Source organism: Lepidochelys olivacea (assembly GCF_965140295.1).
Source record: "Lepidochelys olivacea isolate rLepOli2 genome assembly, chromosome: 4".
Lineage (NCBI taxonomy): Eukaryota > Metazoa > Chordata > Testudines > Cheloniidae > Lepidochelys > Lepidochelys olivacea.
In genome coordinates this window covers 124,903,772-124,921,324 of record NC_140414.1, presented here as the reverse complement: position 1 = coordinate 124,921,324, position 17,553 = coordinate 124,903,772, and the positions used below count along the sequence as shown (strand labels likewise).

Below are 17,553 nucleotides of genomic sequence, written 5' to 3'. Positions count from 1 at the left end.
AAACTTAGGATGTTTAGTTTTGCAAATATTGCTCCTCCTGGCTTATAAATTTTGCATAATGTATTAAAAAGCACAAGGAGCTGATAGTCTTGTACAGATGCAACTTGATGATGTATTCACTTTCTAGGTTAACAAAATAAAATTTAAAAGCAAGTCACGTAAAGCAACAATCACTACTGCAATCACACATGTATGTTGTAAGTCATCACTTCCCTCCCACCCTCCCACCCACCACACACATAACTTGCCCCTAACATTCTCTCAGGAACACAAAATGAACTACAAGATTTACTAAATTACAGCCACAACAGCAGCTAACTGCAGCAGCCACAGGATTTCTTTCAAGTGAAGCACTGACCTTTTGCATATAAAACACTGAACATTCTGAGCATTTTAGATAGTTTTAGTCATCAGGCTCAAATTCAATATAGGATGCATTTGCAGGTTACATGAATGCAATAATTTGCAACAAGACAAAATCCTTATTACTTGTTACAAAGTTTACAACAATCCCCACATAACCCCAGTGGTTTGGGGGGTTTTGGTGGGATTTTTTTTTTTAAATACTTCTACCTTATAATGGCAGGTCACTAAAAAAGGACAAAAAAAAAAAAAAAAAAGAAAAGAAAAAAAACCCCACATTGCCTCCATACCTACAAAAATCCTTGGCTTTTCCAGTTAGCAAGAAGACTACAAACCATAGCATCTTCAGTGTTGGTTTGCAGGATGGGGGGAGGGAGGGGAAAATCATAGGATAGAAAACACAGTTTCTGTAAGTCTCTAAAGCACAACCCTGTTGTTCCTACTTCAAAGTTATGAGAGTTACTGAATGAAGACTGGACAAGTCATTCATGCTTTTCTCCTGCATTCAGAAAGGCACTGATAGATTACAGTGTTTAGTATTTATCTCCCTGTTCTCAAAGAACAAATCCTAAATGTGCCAAAAGCTAAAGTCTCTGAATAGCAGAAGTAGTTGTAGACACTGCAATGCTAATAAGATAGTAATAGTGGTAGGGCTACAGTTACGAATGACAATAACTGCAGTTAAGATGCAAAAAAGCAGTGGTACCACTAAGACAAGCACATGCACATCCATTCTTGATTTGACAACACAATCTAATCTAGTTCAAATAGCCAAGAATTTAACAGTTTGGAGAAAGTAAAATATTCAACAGGACAGTTATGTCCCTAACTATAAAATAAGCAAGAAGAGAAAGATAAATACATATCTGAATCCGTTAACTGAAGAGGAAACTCAAGTTGTTGTTTTAGAGCTACAGACCCTCAGGAAGGACAGTTTTCCATCTCATGTTACTTTTAAATCATTTGTTGTATTCTGCAGTTTTATAGGTGAGTTCGAGAAAAAAGCTCCTCCTCACAAGGATCAGCCCATTCACTTCCACCTTCTGAAGCTGTCTCTTCAGAGCTGGAGCTATCACTGGAGTATATTTTCTTCCTGAAGCCATTTGGTTTTGCTCCAGAATTTCTATCATCTGCACACCTTGCTTCATGAACAGAAGAAACCTAAGGATTTAAATTGACACTTTATTTGGTACAGTGGAAAACAAAACATATTTGTCTATTTATAAGCTGGCAGATTTTATAATTTATTTTTTATGTTAGGGGAAAGATGCCACAGTTATTCAGAGTTACAGTTCCCACTTCCCCTTTCTAACTTAGATGTGAATAGCGAGGGTTGGGCTGTGATGACAAATCCAGGTTGAGGGCAGCATTTTTTTTCACCCACCCTTCCATTCGAAGTCTTCCATTTCTGACTCTCTTGCCAATTTCTGAACCACATTTTTATTCTGAGTACATTATTATCGCTGCTAACTGGAGAGTGACTCTCCAAGTCATTCCCAAATCTTAAGGTCTCACATCATGCTAGTTTGTCTGCATCAAGCCGCACTTCTGGAAACACATCGTATTTGCAGTTGCATCAATGATCTTACAGGAGTATGTCGAGTGCAAAATCTAGATGTTAGCAGCACTACATAATATGCCCTACTGGGCAATTCACTAAGTAGAGGAGTATCATCTCTGGCAAAAGTGAAATGTAGCAATAACTGGGACAAAAGGCATTTTCTCCTACTGCAAAAGCACCATTCACCAAATAAGTAGTTTGTGACTTACGAGAAGGACACAAAGTTCAACATGCATATTGTTAACTCCCCATAACAGTGGCTCTGTGTGGTTCACAGGAGCACACTGTCCCACCCTAGTTACTGGAAGTAAGCTCTGTGAAGAAAAAAATACAGCACTCTTCCAGCAAATCTGACCAATCAATTCACAATCATCCCAGAGGGCTTACATTCCACCCTCTTGGCCAAAAGACAGGTAAGTACAGCGAGGAGTTTGCAAAGAATGCCAGGGCAAGAAAGTGGCTTCAAAATGAAAATGTGGAGAAAATCAGAATTTGTAGTCTGGAATATAACTGGGGCCAGCCACAAATATTGTGATGACAGAGGATAAAAATAAATCAATCACTCACCATATTAAAATCTAAAAGATGTTCTTCATTGTTGGGAACTTCCTTTACATCTGGGTATTCTCCTACACCATTCTCTCCCTTGGCATTTGTGTAACATTCTTGAGGTGTTTTTGTTTCAGAATGGAGGAGACAAAAAAAGAGGAGGAAAATCTCATTAAGAAACAAGTTTATCTACATTTCACTAAAATGTATAACATCTAATAAGTTTTCTTCAGATTTATCTAAGTTGTGTGTTAACTGAAATGGTCTGGTTTGACAGCTTTAAACACTGAAGTACAATGCAGGTTTCTCCTCACCAGAGTGCCCTCAAACCTTACCTCAAAGGGACACCACTACATTAAAAAGAGAAAAATATAATTTAATTACTAAAAACCTGTAAAAAGTAACATATTATAAAATGACTAAATCACTTTTTCCCATTTTGGTTAGAAATTTCTTCATACATTTTTAATGTCTGATATTGTAAACTGTTTAGGACCAGTTCTACCTCTGTCTGTAAAAAATCTAGCCCAACAAAGCCCTGATCCTGATTGGAACCACTGGGCATTACTGTAACCTAATTAATTAATATCTCAATTTGGTCCACTGGGGTTACTTCAAAATTTATCAGAGTAGGTCTTGCATGTATAAAACCATAGATAGTTGGGTACAGCTATCTACTCTGTGAAAGACTGATCTCTTTAAAAGCTAATGCTTTCTGTAAGAGCTAATGTCAGATTTTATTTCGATAGGATGAAATCCTGGCCCCACTAAAGTTAACGGAACAGAAGTTTTGCCATTGACTTAAATGAAGCAGGATTTCACCCATATTTTCTATGTCTTCCCTCTTCCTCAGATTAAATAAATTCTACCACTAAAGTTGGTATGACAGCTCACCAGAAGGTGGCAGTGAAAAATAGGTAAATTTCACTTAGAGGAATGCTGGGAGTTACCACATATACAGCTAGAGGTTTTTCCAAAAATGTTTATGTTAACACAATTACATTAATATATTTAAAAAAAATTTTGAACTCTAGACGGATTGACACCATCTTCATCAAACAAATTGAAAAGTAGGTCTGTGACCATAACTTGTACTAGCAAAGGTTGCTTAACGGAGTTCTCGGCTAGCGATGGTCCAACTGTAGCTGCATTGGTTAGTATGTGTACAATGCTGTAGCACAGTGTAGTTCAAGATTAAGCTCTGTTATGTTATCTGTTTCCCTGACTCCATTTATTTGCTGTTATGCAATAATTCTGTAGTTATACTGAAATGTGACTTTTTACTACTGGGCATTGAACACTTGAAATGAGTAATTTAATGTTAGAATAAAAAAAAATGAGTATGCAGTGTTGTTGTAGCCGTGTCGGTCCCAGGATATCAGAGAGACAAGATGCCTCTCTCACCAACAGAAGTTGGTCCATTAAAAGATATTAACTCACCAACCTTGTCTCTCTAAAATAACTTGTGCATTCTGCAAGCAATATATAGTAATATTTGGTAATTAATAACAAACAATTAACCAACTTATTTAGTATTGTTTTTTCTAAGTTCTTATAAGAAGTCCAATAAAATGTTAGATAATTTGATTTAAGAACTTCAGCTACATAGTGTTTAAATATGAGACATTACTAAGAATTACAAAATATAATTAAAAATTACAGAATGACTAAATTCTCTTACCACTCCTAAGATATTAAATAATAAATGTAAAGTATTCATAGAGGTTTTTGTTTTTGTTTTTTTTTAGTACTAACAATGGGAGAATAGTTCAGTCTCCAGGCCTATTTCAATCCCTTAACTTCTCTCCTGAGCATGCCAAGAAACTGCCAATAAGTGCCAATTGTGGTGGTGCTTTATGTGATGTCAACACTCCTACAGGAGAAACAGAAACCCAAGTTCTCTCACATGTCATTCAACATCCATTGTTGTCTCCTCGATGTACAAGTCATTTGCAGCCCCAGCCCCATCCTCTTGAGGAGATGCTTTCTCCTAATCAGCTTCCAATTCCAGTTTATCAGGGAATGGATCCTCTATAGAACAAGTATTTTCACTAGGCACCTGCCAACAGGAGGTCCCAGAATCTGTTTGGCAGCCCCCCAAACACCCTGTCAAATCCCAAGATTGTTAACCATTCCTTCCCCAATTCAAAGATTCCGAGGCCAGAACGGACTATTATTATCTAGTCTGAATTTCTTTATAATATAGGCCATAGAATAAAATAGTTCCTAAAGCATGATTTTTAGAAAAACATCCAATCTTGATTTTAAAATGGTCAGTGATGGAAAATCCACCACAATCCTTTGTAAATTGTTCCAATGGTTAATTACTCACCATTAAAAAATTACACCTTATTTACACATTAATGGAGGCCAAAATCAAATCCAGTCCCCAAAAGGAGAGATGTACCATCTTTTCCTTGAATAACGTATTCAATATGCAATTTCATGAAGGGCAATCAATCAGCAACCTTTCCTCTCCAACCACAAGTCAACAAAGGCCTTGTGGCCCTCCTGCCAGACCCTCTGTTGCAGCATCTCAGGCCAAATTACAATTACTTCCTTGACAACTAACTTTCTCTCCTTGCTACTATTGTGGCCTCTACCACTACTTCCCCAAATGCTGAATCAATTTAGTCTACAATAAGTACAACTGACTATTAGGCAATCTCAAATTGTATCCAAAGTTTTTTAAAATTTTAGAGCAAAGAAAAAAAAGTCTGAATTTATTAAAAATCCAGTCAGACAATTTATTACAAACATACCCAGTCTGACAAACATACCAAAATTTAGTGAAGTGCTCTCAAAATCAGGTATGTTAAAGGGATGGTATCAGGTCAATTCTGGCCCCAAATGTAAGTTTTTCAAAAGACAAGTTCTTACAGCTCAGAGATCTTTAAGAAATCCCTATTTTTTTTAAATAAAGCATTCCCCTTTGTGTGAGCAATCCAAACACTGCAGCACTGTGTTAATATAATTAGAAAATAAATAGAAACAGAAGTGAAACTGACATCTATTTTATAGTCCAAAGTGGGGGGGGGGGGAGTGAACAAACTTGCATAAAATGTAGAAGGATTTTTTTAAAAATATTTTCATTTTAAATAAATCCAAAGTTATCAGTGATATGGATAAGCAGATCTGTTTATTAAAAATGTGATTTAATCTGACCGCGTTGCTGTTATCCCGCAAATTAGCATTTATAATAAAAACAAATTAATTTTATGTATAGCTGGTAGTTCTATTTCTGGTCATCTGTAAAGTAAGCAATTTTAACACACTTAGTTCAAGAACGGTATCTTCTTCTTACCTTCACACTGTGATGCAGGAAAGAGGGGAGAATAGAGTGCTTTTTCCCACCAGGACTGCTTTTCCTGGCTGCCACTCGTTGTTTGCAGATCAGTGTTCAATATAGGAAACTGTTTAGACAATAATCATATGTTAATATCCCAAAAATAACAAGGCACTCTGACACTCAAGGGCAAAGGGTCTCTCTTGAAAACAATCTGTCAAGCTATGGAAATAACATGGTACAATTTCTGATTATACTGGAAAAGGGTTTTCTTAGTCTACATCTACACTACAGCACTTAGAGTATCTCCACCACAAATACTGTAAGCCAGAGGTGGGCAAACTACAGCCCATCCTGCCTGGCCCCTGAGCTCCTGGCTGGGGAGGCTGGCCCCAGCCCCTCCCCCGCTGTTCTCCCTACCCCGCACCTATGCCGCCGCGTGGGCAGCACTCTGCGCTGCAGGGCTCCGTGCTCATGCAGGGCAGTGCATCTGGCTCCGGCTGGTCGGCATGGCTGCCAGATATGCTGCTCTGAGCAGCATGGTAAGGGGGCCAGGAGTCCCAGGGGACAGTCAGGGGACAGGGAGCGGTCAGAGGACATGGAGCAGGGGGCATTGGATAGGGCAGAGGTGCGGGGGGGGGGGGGCGGACAGTGGGGGTTAGATAGGGGGCGGTGTCCCAGGAGGGGGTGGTCAGGGAACAAGGAGTGGGGGGGGGTTGGATGGGTGGGAGGTTCTGAGGGGGGCAGGGGCCAGGCTGTTTGGGGAGGCACAGCCTTCCCTACCTGGCCCTCCATATAGTTTTGCACTCCGATGTGACCCTCGGGCCAAAAAGTTTGCCCACCCCTGCTCTTAAGCTCACAGGAGAGAGCTCTTCTGGTGGCTTAACTCCTGCCTCTGAGAGATGGTAACTATGTCAGTGGGAGAAGATTTGTTACCGACATAGCACTGTCTACACATTTAATTTATGTCACTCAGGTGTGTGGATTATTCACACCCCTGAGCGATGCAAGTTATACCCAAGTAACCTGTATTGTAGACACGATCTTAGTCTCCTAATGTTTGCTCTCTAATGCCTCCAAAAGTGGATGTAGCAATAGTGCCATCAATTGAATACACTGAAGGACATCTAGATTGTTAAGGAGTTCATTAGTGACAGTTTGGTTATACAACGACTCCATCTTTCTTTAAAAAAAATCAGTTCTGTTTAAAAAAAATCTTGATCCATTTATAAAAATGTCACAAATTTTTATTTTTTAATTCTAATGTTTCATTTATGTTTACCACAGACTAGTTCCTGTAGCACAAATGCACATGGCTGAGATACTGAAAGCTTGCCACAACAGGCATGACTCCGCAATTCTGTAATCAGATTTGTAGTAACAGCATTTGTATTTTGTGACAGCTTGTGAATCTTACGTAATGCCTTTTCAAGAAGTTAGCCTGTGTAGTTTTTATATGAGCCATATTTCTAACGTCAACACTGGCTCGACATCCAGGTTCCACTTTTATGTAAAGCTGAAGATCATGAAATAGGAAAAAATTCACTAACGTGAACAAGTTGCTCTGTCCATCCTTCAGCTGAATAAAAGGTAATAACAATAAGTGGTAATTACAAATTTGGAGCCTAATCCTGAAAAAAGCAGTTACCTACCTCTCGTAACTGTTGTTCTTCGAGAGATGTTGCTCATGTCCATTCCATCTCAAGGGTCTGTGCTTGCCACATGCACCGGTGCTGGACGTTTTTCCCCCTGTGGTATCTGTAGGGCTGGCTCTTGTGCCCTCTGGAGTTGCGCACATATGCACTGGTATAAGGGGCCCTTCAGTTCTCCCCTTCAATTCTTTCTTGTCAGAACTCCGACAGAGGGGAAGGAGGGTGGGTCAAGGAAGGGATATGAGCAACACATCTTGAAGAACAGTTACAAGAGGTAGGTAACCATTTTTTCTTCTTCGAGTGCTTGCACATGTCCATTCCACATCAGGTGACTCGCAATCAGTGCCTCTGGAGGCGGGCCAGGAGTTCATGGACAGGTCGACTGTAACACCGCTCTGCCGAAGCCAGCTTCATCTCAGGCCTGATGAGTGATGGCATAGTGGGTCATGAAAGTATGGAGAGACGACCACGTTGCGGCCCTGCAGATGTCCTGGATTGGAACATGAGCCAGGAATGCTGCTGATGAAGCCTGTGCTCTTGTTGAATGAGCTATCATTATTGGCGAAGGTATGACCTTTGCCTACTCATGGGTGGTGATCCAGGACAAAATACTCTGAGAAGACACCAGGAGTCCCTTCATCCTGTCAGCCTCTGCAATGAAAAGCTGAGATGACCTACGGAAAGGCTTGATTCGCTCAAGGTAGAAATCCAGGGCATGTCCGACATCCAGAGCATGCAAATGCCTCTCCTCGTTGAAGTTCTGTGGCTTTGGGAAGAACACCGGCAGGAGAATATCCTGATTGACATGAAACTGCAATACCACCTTTGGCATGAAGGCTGGGTAGAGGTGCAGCTGAACCATGTCCTTATAGAACACTGTTTAAGGGTGTTCTAAGGTTAAAGACTATCTCAGAGACCCATCTCGCAGAAGTGATCACTATGAGGAAAGCAACCTTTCATGATAGATCCAGAAGTGATCAGGATGTCGATGGCTCGAAAGGAGGCCCAGTGAGCCTAGATAGGACTAAACTGAGGTCTCATTGGGGGGACCAGATCACGGACCAGTGGAGTCTTTCCAGGCCCTTGAGAAATCTGATCATCACTGCCTGCAAGAAGACTGATCTGCTCTGGATGTGAGAGTGGAAGGCTGCCAGGTGTACCCTGATCGATGAGAGTGCCAAATCTTGGTGCTTTAGATGGAACAGATATTCTCAGATGGATTGTAAAGATGACAAACGAAGAGAGGTTCCATTCAGATGCCCAGCAGGGGAAGCGCTTCCACTTAGCCAGGTAAGTAGTCCTGGTAGAGGGTTTTCTACTTTCTAAAGGAACAAGTTGGACATGTCTGGAGCAAGCCTGCTCCTTGAGGCTTAGCCATGCAGCATCCATGCTGTCAGGTGCAGGGAGGCAAGGTTCGGGTGCAGCAATGGTTCGTGGTCCTGCGAGAGCAGGTTCGGGCTGTTTGGAAGCGTCCACAAGCATGCCAAACCAGTATTGGTGAGGCCATGCCAGGGGTATCATGATGACTCATGCCCTGTCCCTCTTGATCTTCAGAAGAGCCTTGTTGATGAGAGGCATTGGTGGAAAGGCGTACAACAGGTTGCCTATGCATGACAGGAGAAAGGCATGTGAAAGCGAGCCCCTGTTGAGGTCGGGAAGAGAACAAAACCCATGACATTTTCTGTTTTGTTTGGTAGCATATAAGTCCAGCTGGGGAGTTCCCCACTTCTGGAAGATGTCCCAGTGACATCCAGGTGGAGAGTGGAGTGAAAAGAATGACCTGCTGAGGCAACCTGCTAAAGTGTTCTGGACCCCCAGGCGATGTGAGGCTTCAAGATGGATAGCATGTTGGATACAGAAGTCCCACAGGTGAAGGACTTTTTGGCAGAGAGCAGATGACTGTGCTCCCCCTTGCTTGTTGACATAGAATGTCGATGCTGTGTTGTCCACAAACACCTGCACTACTTTGTCTCACAGTTGGGGAAGGAACACTTCGCAAGCCAGATGGGTGGCTCTGAGTTCCCTGACGTTTATATGCAACAACAGCTCCTCTTGGGACCATAGGCCCTGGGTCCTGAGTGTACCGAGGTGGGCTGCCCACAAGTCCAAGGCATCAGACACCAGGGATATGGAGTCGCAAGTGGAACCCCTTCTGTCACATGGTGCGGGTTTGACCATGCTAGGGAGGTAAGAATTTGCGGTGGTATTGTGAGGTCCAAGTGATGTTTGCCTGAAGAGTAGACTGACGCCAGCCACATCTGTAGGGGTCTGAGATGTAGCCTTGCATACTGTATTACATAGGTGCACGCTGCCATGTGCCCCAGAAGTCTGAGGCATACTTGGGCTGTGGTGAGTGGGTAAGTCGTGACTCGGGCAATCAGATCTGACATCCCTGGGAATCTGGTTTCTGGTAGGAAAGCTCTGGCTTGGGTAGAGTCAAGGACTGCTTCGATAAACTCTATTCTTTGTACCGGGACTAGTGTTCATTTATTAACAGGCCCAACACTTGGCAGGTGGCTCATAGTACTACGACGCCGCGTTGGACTTGTGCCCTCGAGTGACTCTTGATGAGCGAATTGTCAAGGTACAGGTAGATCTGAATACCCTAACGTTTGAAGTAGGCTGCGACTACTGCCATACATTTTGTAAACACTGTTGGTGCTGTAGACCAAACAGGAGCACTGCAAACTGGTAGCGAGTCATTCCAACCACAAACCGTAGAAACCTTCCGTGGCCATGGAACATAAAAAAGTGGAAGTATGCGTCCTTTAAGTCAAGGGTGGCGTACCAGTTCCCAGGATCCAGGGAAGGGATAATGGAGGCCAGAGAGACCATGCAAAACTTCAATTTCTTGAGGTATTTGTTGAGGCCTCGTAGGCCTAAGATGAGTCGGACACCCCCTTTGGCCTTCGGTATCAGGAAGTTGCAGAAGTAAAAGCCTTTCCCTCTTAGTTCTTTGGGAACTTCCTCTATGGCCCCCACCCATAGAAGGGCTTGCACCTCCTAGACAAGGAGTTGCTCGTGAGAAGAGTCCCTGAAAAGGGATGGAGATATAGGGTGGGAAGGAGGAATGGAAATAAATTGGAGGGTATACGCCACTGGTCTGATGTTATAACAGTCTAAGCAGGAAGGGAGGGCAATAGGCAGTCTGAAAATAAGAGGGGGTGGGGGGTTGGATCCTGGGTTTAGACTGGGAGGTTGCTCTTGGGTGCACCCTCAAAATTCCTGCTTTTTCCCCAGGAGGGTGGCAGCTAGAGCCTGATTGGGTCGATGTGGCCGGTGGTTGGCCCTGGCAGCGCTTGTAGCCCCTGTCCTCCTTTCTATAGGGCTCAAGCCTGGCCTGGCCCCTGAATCTCTTGAGGCTGTTGAGACCTGAAATGTTTCCTTGAGGCTGTGGGAATGTAAAGGTCCAGGGAGCGTAATGTGGCCCTAGAATCTTTTTAGTCTGTGCAGCCTGCTGTCAGTTTGTTCTGAAAACACAGCTGATCTATGTAAGGGGAGGTCCTGATGGATGGTTGGATCTCCTCAGACAGGCCAGATGACTGCAGCCACGATGCCAGTCTCATGGATATGGCCAATGGTCTTGTTCCAACTGCTTAGTCAGCAGCATCTGAGGCTGCCTGGAGGGAGGCCCTGGCTACAGTCTTGCTCTTGTCAAGTACAGCCAAGAACTCCTGTTTAGACTCCTGCGGCAGAGAATCAGCAAACTTGGCCATAGAGTGCCACACATTGTAATCATATCGCCCCAGCAAAGCTTGGTGATTCAATATGCGCAGTTGGCAGTCTAATAAACTTTTCTGCCAAAAAGATCTAGCCTCTTTGCCTCCTTTTTTGGGGGGTTGAACTGGTTTGACCTAGTCTCTCTCTCTCATTGGCAGCTGTAACTACTAAGGACCCAGGGGAGGGATGAGAGTACAGACAGTCAAAGCCCTTGGCAGGAACATAGTACTTTCTCTCTGTGCGCTTAGAAATAGGGGGCAGAGAGGAGGAGGTCTGCCATAAGGCCTTGACAAGTTTCAGGACTCCCTCATGGATGGGAAGGACAACCTTCAATGGGGACGCTGCTGCCAAAATATCAAACAGGGTGTCCGTGGGCTCCTTTAGTTTCTCCGCTTCTAAGCCCAAGTTTGAGGCCACACGCTTAAGTAATTCTTGGTGTGCCTTAAAGTCCTCCTGTGGAACTGAGTGAGATGGTCCCACCACTGCCTCATCGGGTGAGGAAGAGGCCAGAATGGGGGGGAGGTACCAATTCCACTTCCCCAGTCAGGGCGGCCTTGTCCGAGGCTAGTGGAGGCGCTTGGGCACCTTGGACCTTCGTCTGAGTCAGGAAGCAGGCGGTATACCGTTGCTGACCACCTTTCTGAGGCCCCAGAGACTGAGCGTTGTACCTGGAATCCCAGGGTAGGGAGAAATCCCCAGGGGATCCAGAACCTTGTGGCCATGCGCTTGCTAACAGGCCTGGAGAAAACCACTGGCAATGCAGGGTACACCTTGCTCTTGGGCATAACAATCTCCTCGCCCTCAGAGCAAGGGTCCTCCCATGGTGACCAGGGCGGTGCTGCTGCTGTCTCTGCTTCGTCACAGTATTGAGAGGCCTGGTGTTTAGTGCTTGGGGAGGAGTATAGCGGTTCCATGAAGCGATGCCATATGTCTGGCGACCAATGACACTGCTCAGGGAATCGGTGGCAGCACTCCTGGGACCGGCGGTGTGCCTCTGGGGACCACTGTGGAGGAACTGATGCCAAGAACTCAGCGAGCAGTATCGGGTCTCTGAAAACTGATTGCGTGGCTCTAGCGATCACTGATGAGACTCTGGTGACCAGCGCGGTGCCGTGGGGATGGGGATCGCTGCAGGGGCCCCATCACCAGCTTGCCTCTAGACAAGACCACCACCCACAGTACCAATGGGAGGTCCCAGGACCGCCCTTCATAAGGTGTCAGCATCACCAGCAAGGGAACAATGTCCTTGGCTGCTTGAAATGCCTCGGGCATAGACGGTACTGTCAGGTGTTGGACACCCCTACTGCTCCCAGGGGTCAGAGACAGGTCCTAGGACATGCTTGGCAGTCTGCTGGATGTGGCTGTTGCCTCAACAAGTTCTGGGAAAGATAAACAGCCCAGCACAGGTCTCGGCTCATCCCCCACCTTCCCCTTGCAGGATACTGGGACGTGCCCTCTTCCTGTATGCGTCTTATGTCTCTTGGCAGGTACCGGAGACCGGGATGAATGCCGTGAGGAGGTCGATGGTGAAGGGGCACGCCTTACAGACGCCAATGTACTCGGTGCCAAGTCTGAGCAGGTTTGCTCGGAGGCCGGTGTGAAGGCTGACTCCAGCAGAAGCGCTCTAAGTCTGCTGTCCCACTCTTTCTTAGTGCACTGTTTGAATCCTTTACAGATCCTGCATTTGTCACGTATGGGGTCTTCCCAGATGGGGATCACTGACAGGCACGGGCTTCTTGCACAGCTTGAAGCCTGGGGACCGGGACATGCCCCATCCCTGGGCTAAGTCCCTCGGGGACTATCTATAACTTACACTGAAGTAACTATATACACTAAAATCACTATTGAAAAAAGATAGGAAAGACCACTGGTATGGACATTTCAGCACCATCACTGGTGGTAAGAAGGAACTGAAGGGTGGGGGCGGGCCAGCGGCACCTTTTATACTGGCACATAGGCGTGCAACTTCGGAAGGCGCTAGAGCTGGCTCTATGGATACCACTGGGGGAAAACTTCCAGCACCAGTACATGTGGCAAGCACACACACCTGACATGGAATGGACATGAGCAAACACTCGAAGAGGAATACTTACTACTGAGTGTATATTCCTACTGAAATCAACAGAACTACTCACACAAGAAAGTACTGTACGCAGAAGCGTCTGCAGGACCACATTCTCATGAAAAAGATTTGTTGCCATTTAGATTGAGTAGTAATAGTAAATTAGAGAGACAAGGTGGGTGAGGTAATTTCTTTTATTGGACCAACTTCTGTCAAGCTTACACAGAGCTCTTCTTCAGGTCTGGGAAACATACTGAGGTCTTGTCTACACTAGAGAGTTTTGTCGACACAAGTTAAGCCGACAATCAGAAACCAGTATAATTACAATGCTTATGCATGTTCATACTAAGCGCCCTCTGCTGGCAGAACACATCCACAGATGGTGTTCTAGCATTGACACTGATAGCAATGAACTACAGGTAGCTATCCCATTGTGGTACTCGCCACATTTTGCAGCTAGGATTTGTGGGAAGGTGGAGTGGATCGCAGTGCATCATGGGCATGTCCCATGATGCAGTTCTTTCTGTCCCAGCATTCCATGGGCTTCCGACTGCATTTCACAACATTTTTCAATGGCCTCTGTTTACTGCACGCCCACCATCTCTGTCTGAAAGGATGGATCCCACACTGCGCTCTACTGTTGTAGTTACTGTTATGAACACATCACAGATGGTCATGCACTATATCATGAGTAAGGCTACATTTTAATCCTGGGTATTTTTAGTAAAAGTCATGGACAGGTCATGGGCAGTAAACAAAAACTCATGGTCCATGACTTTTACTATATACCAGACTAAATCTTGGGGAGGAGGTGGCCTGGGACCCCTGCTGGTGCTGCAGAGAAGGGGGGTGGGTTAGCGGGGCTGGCAGGCTCCCGGCCCGGCTCGTCGTGTTTCCCCAGAAGCAGCGACATGTTCCTCCCTCAGCTCCTAGCAACGTGTGCTGCTCCCGTAGCTCCCATTGACCGGGAACCATGGCCAATGGGAGCTGCGGGGGCGGTGCCTGGAGGCAGAGGCAGTGCACGGAGCTAGGAGCTGAGGGAGGGACATGTCACCGCTTCTGGGGAGCCCCCCTGGAAAGCGCTGCCAGAGCCCTCACCCCTCCCATACCTTCTGCTGCTGCTGGGGGGGCGGCACAGTGGCACGAGACTGCCCCAGCAGCGGCTAGTGCGGCTGGCCCAAGGGCTGCCCCCCAAGGCCAGCCGCACTGAGAGAAGTCACGGAGGTCCCAGAAAGTCACAGAAACTGTGACTTCCATGACCTCTGTGACAAACTCTCAGCCTTAATCATGAGCTCCCAATCTGAACAGGAATTAGAATTGCCTGACTTGCTGCGTGCTGTGGAAAGAAACAATGCCAGATAACTTTTGGCATTCACAGAGCAATTGAACACGGTAGACCATCACTTTTGGGCTCAGGAAACAAGCAGTGACTGGTGAGATCACATCATTATTCAGGTCTGGGATGATGAGCAGTGGCTGCAGAACTTTCGGATACAGAAAGCCACCTTCCAGGAACCATGTGCGGAGCTTGCCCCAGCACTGCAGCACCAGGACACCAAAATGAGAACTGCCCTCTCACTGGTGATCACTGTGTAGAAACTGGCGACTCCAGACTGCTAACGCTTGGTCGCAAATCAGTTTGGAGTCAGGAAGTCAACTGTTGGGGCTGCATTAACCCAAGTGTGAAAGGCCATTAACTGCATCCTGCTACGCAGCACTGTGACTCTGGGCAATGTGCATGAAAAATTGGATGGCTTTCCACCAATGAGATTCCCTAACCATGGCAGGGCAATAGATGACATGCATTTTCCAATTTTGGCCCCGCACCATCTTGTAACAGAGTACATCACTAGAAAGGGTTACTTCTCTATGGTATTGCAGGTACTTATGGATCATTGTGGGTGTTTCACTGACATCAATAGGGTGGTTGGGGAAGGTGCATGATGCATGCATCTTGAGAAACATAGGCTTGGGGTTGATCCCACTGTCCACTGCCTCCAGCCCGGATGAAGTATCCACAGGGCTCCTAGTGGTGGAGGTGGGGTTGCCTCCAAGGATGGCATCCAGCTCCTTACAGAAGCAGCAGGTCTTCGGCGCAGCACCAGAGTGACAGTTTGCCTCCCTTGCCTCCTAGAATGTCTGCTTCAGCTCCTTTATCTTCGCACAGCACTGCTCCACGTCCCCTTCATGGCCCTTCTCCAACAAGCCATGAGAAACCTGACCATAGATATCTAAGTTCCTACAGCTGGAGCAGAGCTGGAACTGCACAGCCTCCTCTCCCCACAGTGCCAGCAGAACCAACAACTCAGATGTGCTCCAAGCGGGCGAGCGTTTGCTGCGTTGAGCTGCCGTAGTCAGCTGGGAAGATGCAATGTGAGTTCTACATGCCGAGCAAACACCAAGTGGCATTTCAAAAAATCCTGTGTCTTTAAAGGGGGAGGGGGCAGATGCCTGTGTACCTGGGTGCAGAGCAGCAGAGTTCAAACTGTTGACCAGAGCGGTCAAGATGGACATTGTGGGACACCACCTGGAGGCCATTTACAAAGACATAACCAAGCACAGTGCCTACAGCAACACTTTGTTGATATAACTTTGCCACAAAAAGCGCTATGCCTCTCATCAAGGTGGTTTTATTTTGTTGGCAAAGCAGGAGAGTTTTGTCGACAAGGAGCATTGCAGTGTATACACCTCCAGTGTTCTGTTGACAAACCTGAATTTTGTCAACAATACTGTAGTACAGACCAGGTCTAAGGCCTGGTCTATACTTGCAAGTTTTTTCGTCAAAACGCAGCTTTTGGCGACCAAACAGCAGAGGCATACACACTGCAAAGCCACTTTTTGTGCCGAAACTCCTCAGTTACAGCGCTGTAATAAAACCACCCCGATGAGTCATAAGGCTTTTTGCGCTGAGGCTTTAGCGCCCATAGTGCTAGTGTAGACACCATGCTTGATTTTAGCGCACTAATTGGTCTCCAGACAGCGTCCCACAATGCCCATCCTGACCACTCTGCTCAGCAGTTTGAACTCTGCTGCCCTGACGCCAGGTAAACAACTATATAAATATCAATTTTAAGAGGTGTAGAAGACCAGTACAATAACTGTTGTTTCTACCTTTCCTTCATTGCTGTGAATTGGCTTTCCTCTTCCTTCAGAGACTGAGTTTTCAATCCATCTCTCTCTCTCACACACACATTCCTGCTTTTGCTTGCATAGAATGTTCCACACTTGCTACAGTAAGGATTGTATCCAACTCTACATTTTTCTACTATGACTAACTGGCAGCCCAATGAATACCACATGTAAACTGCACAATCAGTTAACAGACCTGGATAGGATTTAGTTGTAATCTTGTAAGAGATTAAGCTGATATTTGATAGACATGCTAAGAACCAAAGCTTGGATTCTTCCACGCTTAGCTTTTGCAAGGATATTACGGAGTAAAAGAGACTGACCAATATAAAGCTGAGGAGGACTAGGCCCTTATATTGATTATGAAAGCACACTTACATATTATTTCTGCTGGATGTTCCAACAGTAAACCTGGAATTATCAAAGCTAAAACCCTGGGGCTGAATAAATGAAAGCGCAACTGCCAGAAGTAGCAGAGAGAAGTTGAAAAAGAAAGCCATTTTATTTCCTAAATTTGGCCAGTATATGCAAGATACTTCAAGCAAAACTTGAGACAGAAGCAGACGTGAAAAAAAATGAATGCAGATATTTGATTATTGTGTTAGATTCTGAGGATACACTTGTCCTTTCTGTAAATTTACTCACATGTAAGTGTTCACTACACATTCAAAATCCAGTCCAGTCTATTATAGATGAACATAATCAACCTAATCTGGACAGGGGTCAGTTCAAGCTACTTGAACAACCAAGGCTGGAGTTGTAGCAGGAGACCAAACTCAGGTAATCCCATCTTGTATATCAAAGATAACTGTTTGGCTGTATTGTATCTCTCTTGAATTGGAACAGACCTCAGGCTGTTTTCAGAAGTACGCGTGCCTTGGACAGAATGTATCTTAACATGACCTAGAAGCTGAAAGCCTGCCAAGAAGCAATAAAAAAAATGCAATCAAGTCAGCCATGGTTGTTTCAAAGCCTTCTGATCCAAGGTCAAAAGCAGTAGAGCATCATGGACATTTTAGGAGCTTTAGTCCACTCTAGATACAATGCAAGGGACCTTTTATTTATTACTTTATTGTTATTTCACATTTCTGCCCAGGAGCGTATGCAGATGTATGAAATAAATGGATTAAAACCACAGCCTTCCGAGTAAAAAAAAAAAAAAAATTCAAGGATAGTGGTATCCTCCCAGGGTGAAAGTTAGGGAGGAGACATTCTCCTGCCCTCTTGTTTA

General features: G+C 45.0%; 1 protein-coding gene across 3 annotated transcripts in view; it reads right to left on the bottom strand.

The window, feature by feature from the left end:
* Positions 1-233: 233 nt before the first annotated feature.
* The window catches only part of KIAA0232, a 101,676-nt gene continuing 84,356 nt past the window's right edge, over positions 234-17,553 (bottom strand). For all 3 annotated transcript variants that reach the window (XM_084625856.1, XM_084625858.1, XM_084625857.1), the window contains exons 7-9: positions 5,778-5,886; positions 2,492-2,589; positions 234-1,524 (exon numbers count right to left, since the gene is read on the bottom strand). In XM_084625856.1, coding sequence (XP_084481982.1) covers positions 1,345-1,524; positions 2,492-2,589; positions 5,778-5,886 — 387 coding nt within the window. In that variant the 3' untranslated portion in view covers positions 234-1,344. The remainder of the gene's footprint in view (positions 1,525-2,491; positions 2,590-5,777; positions 5,887-17,553) is intronic.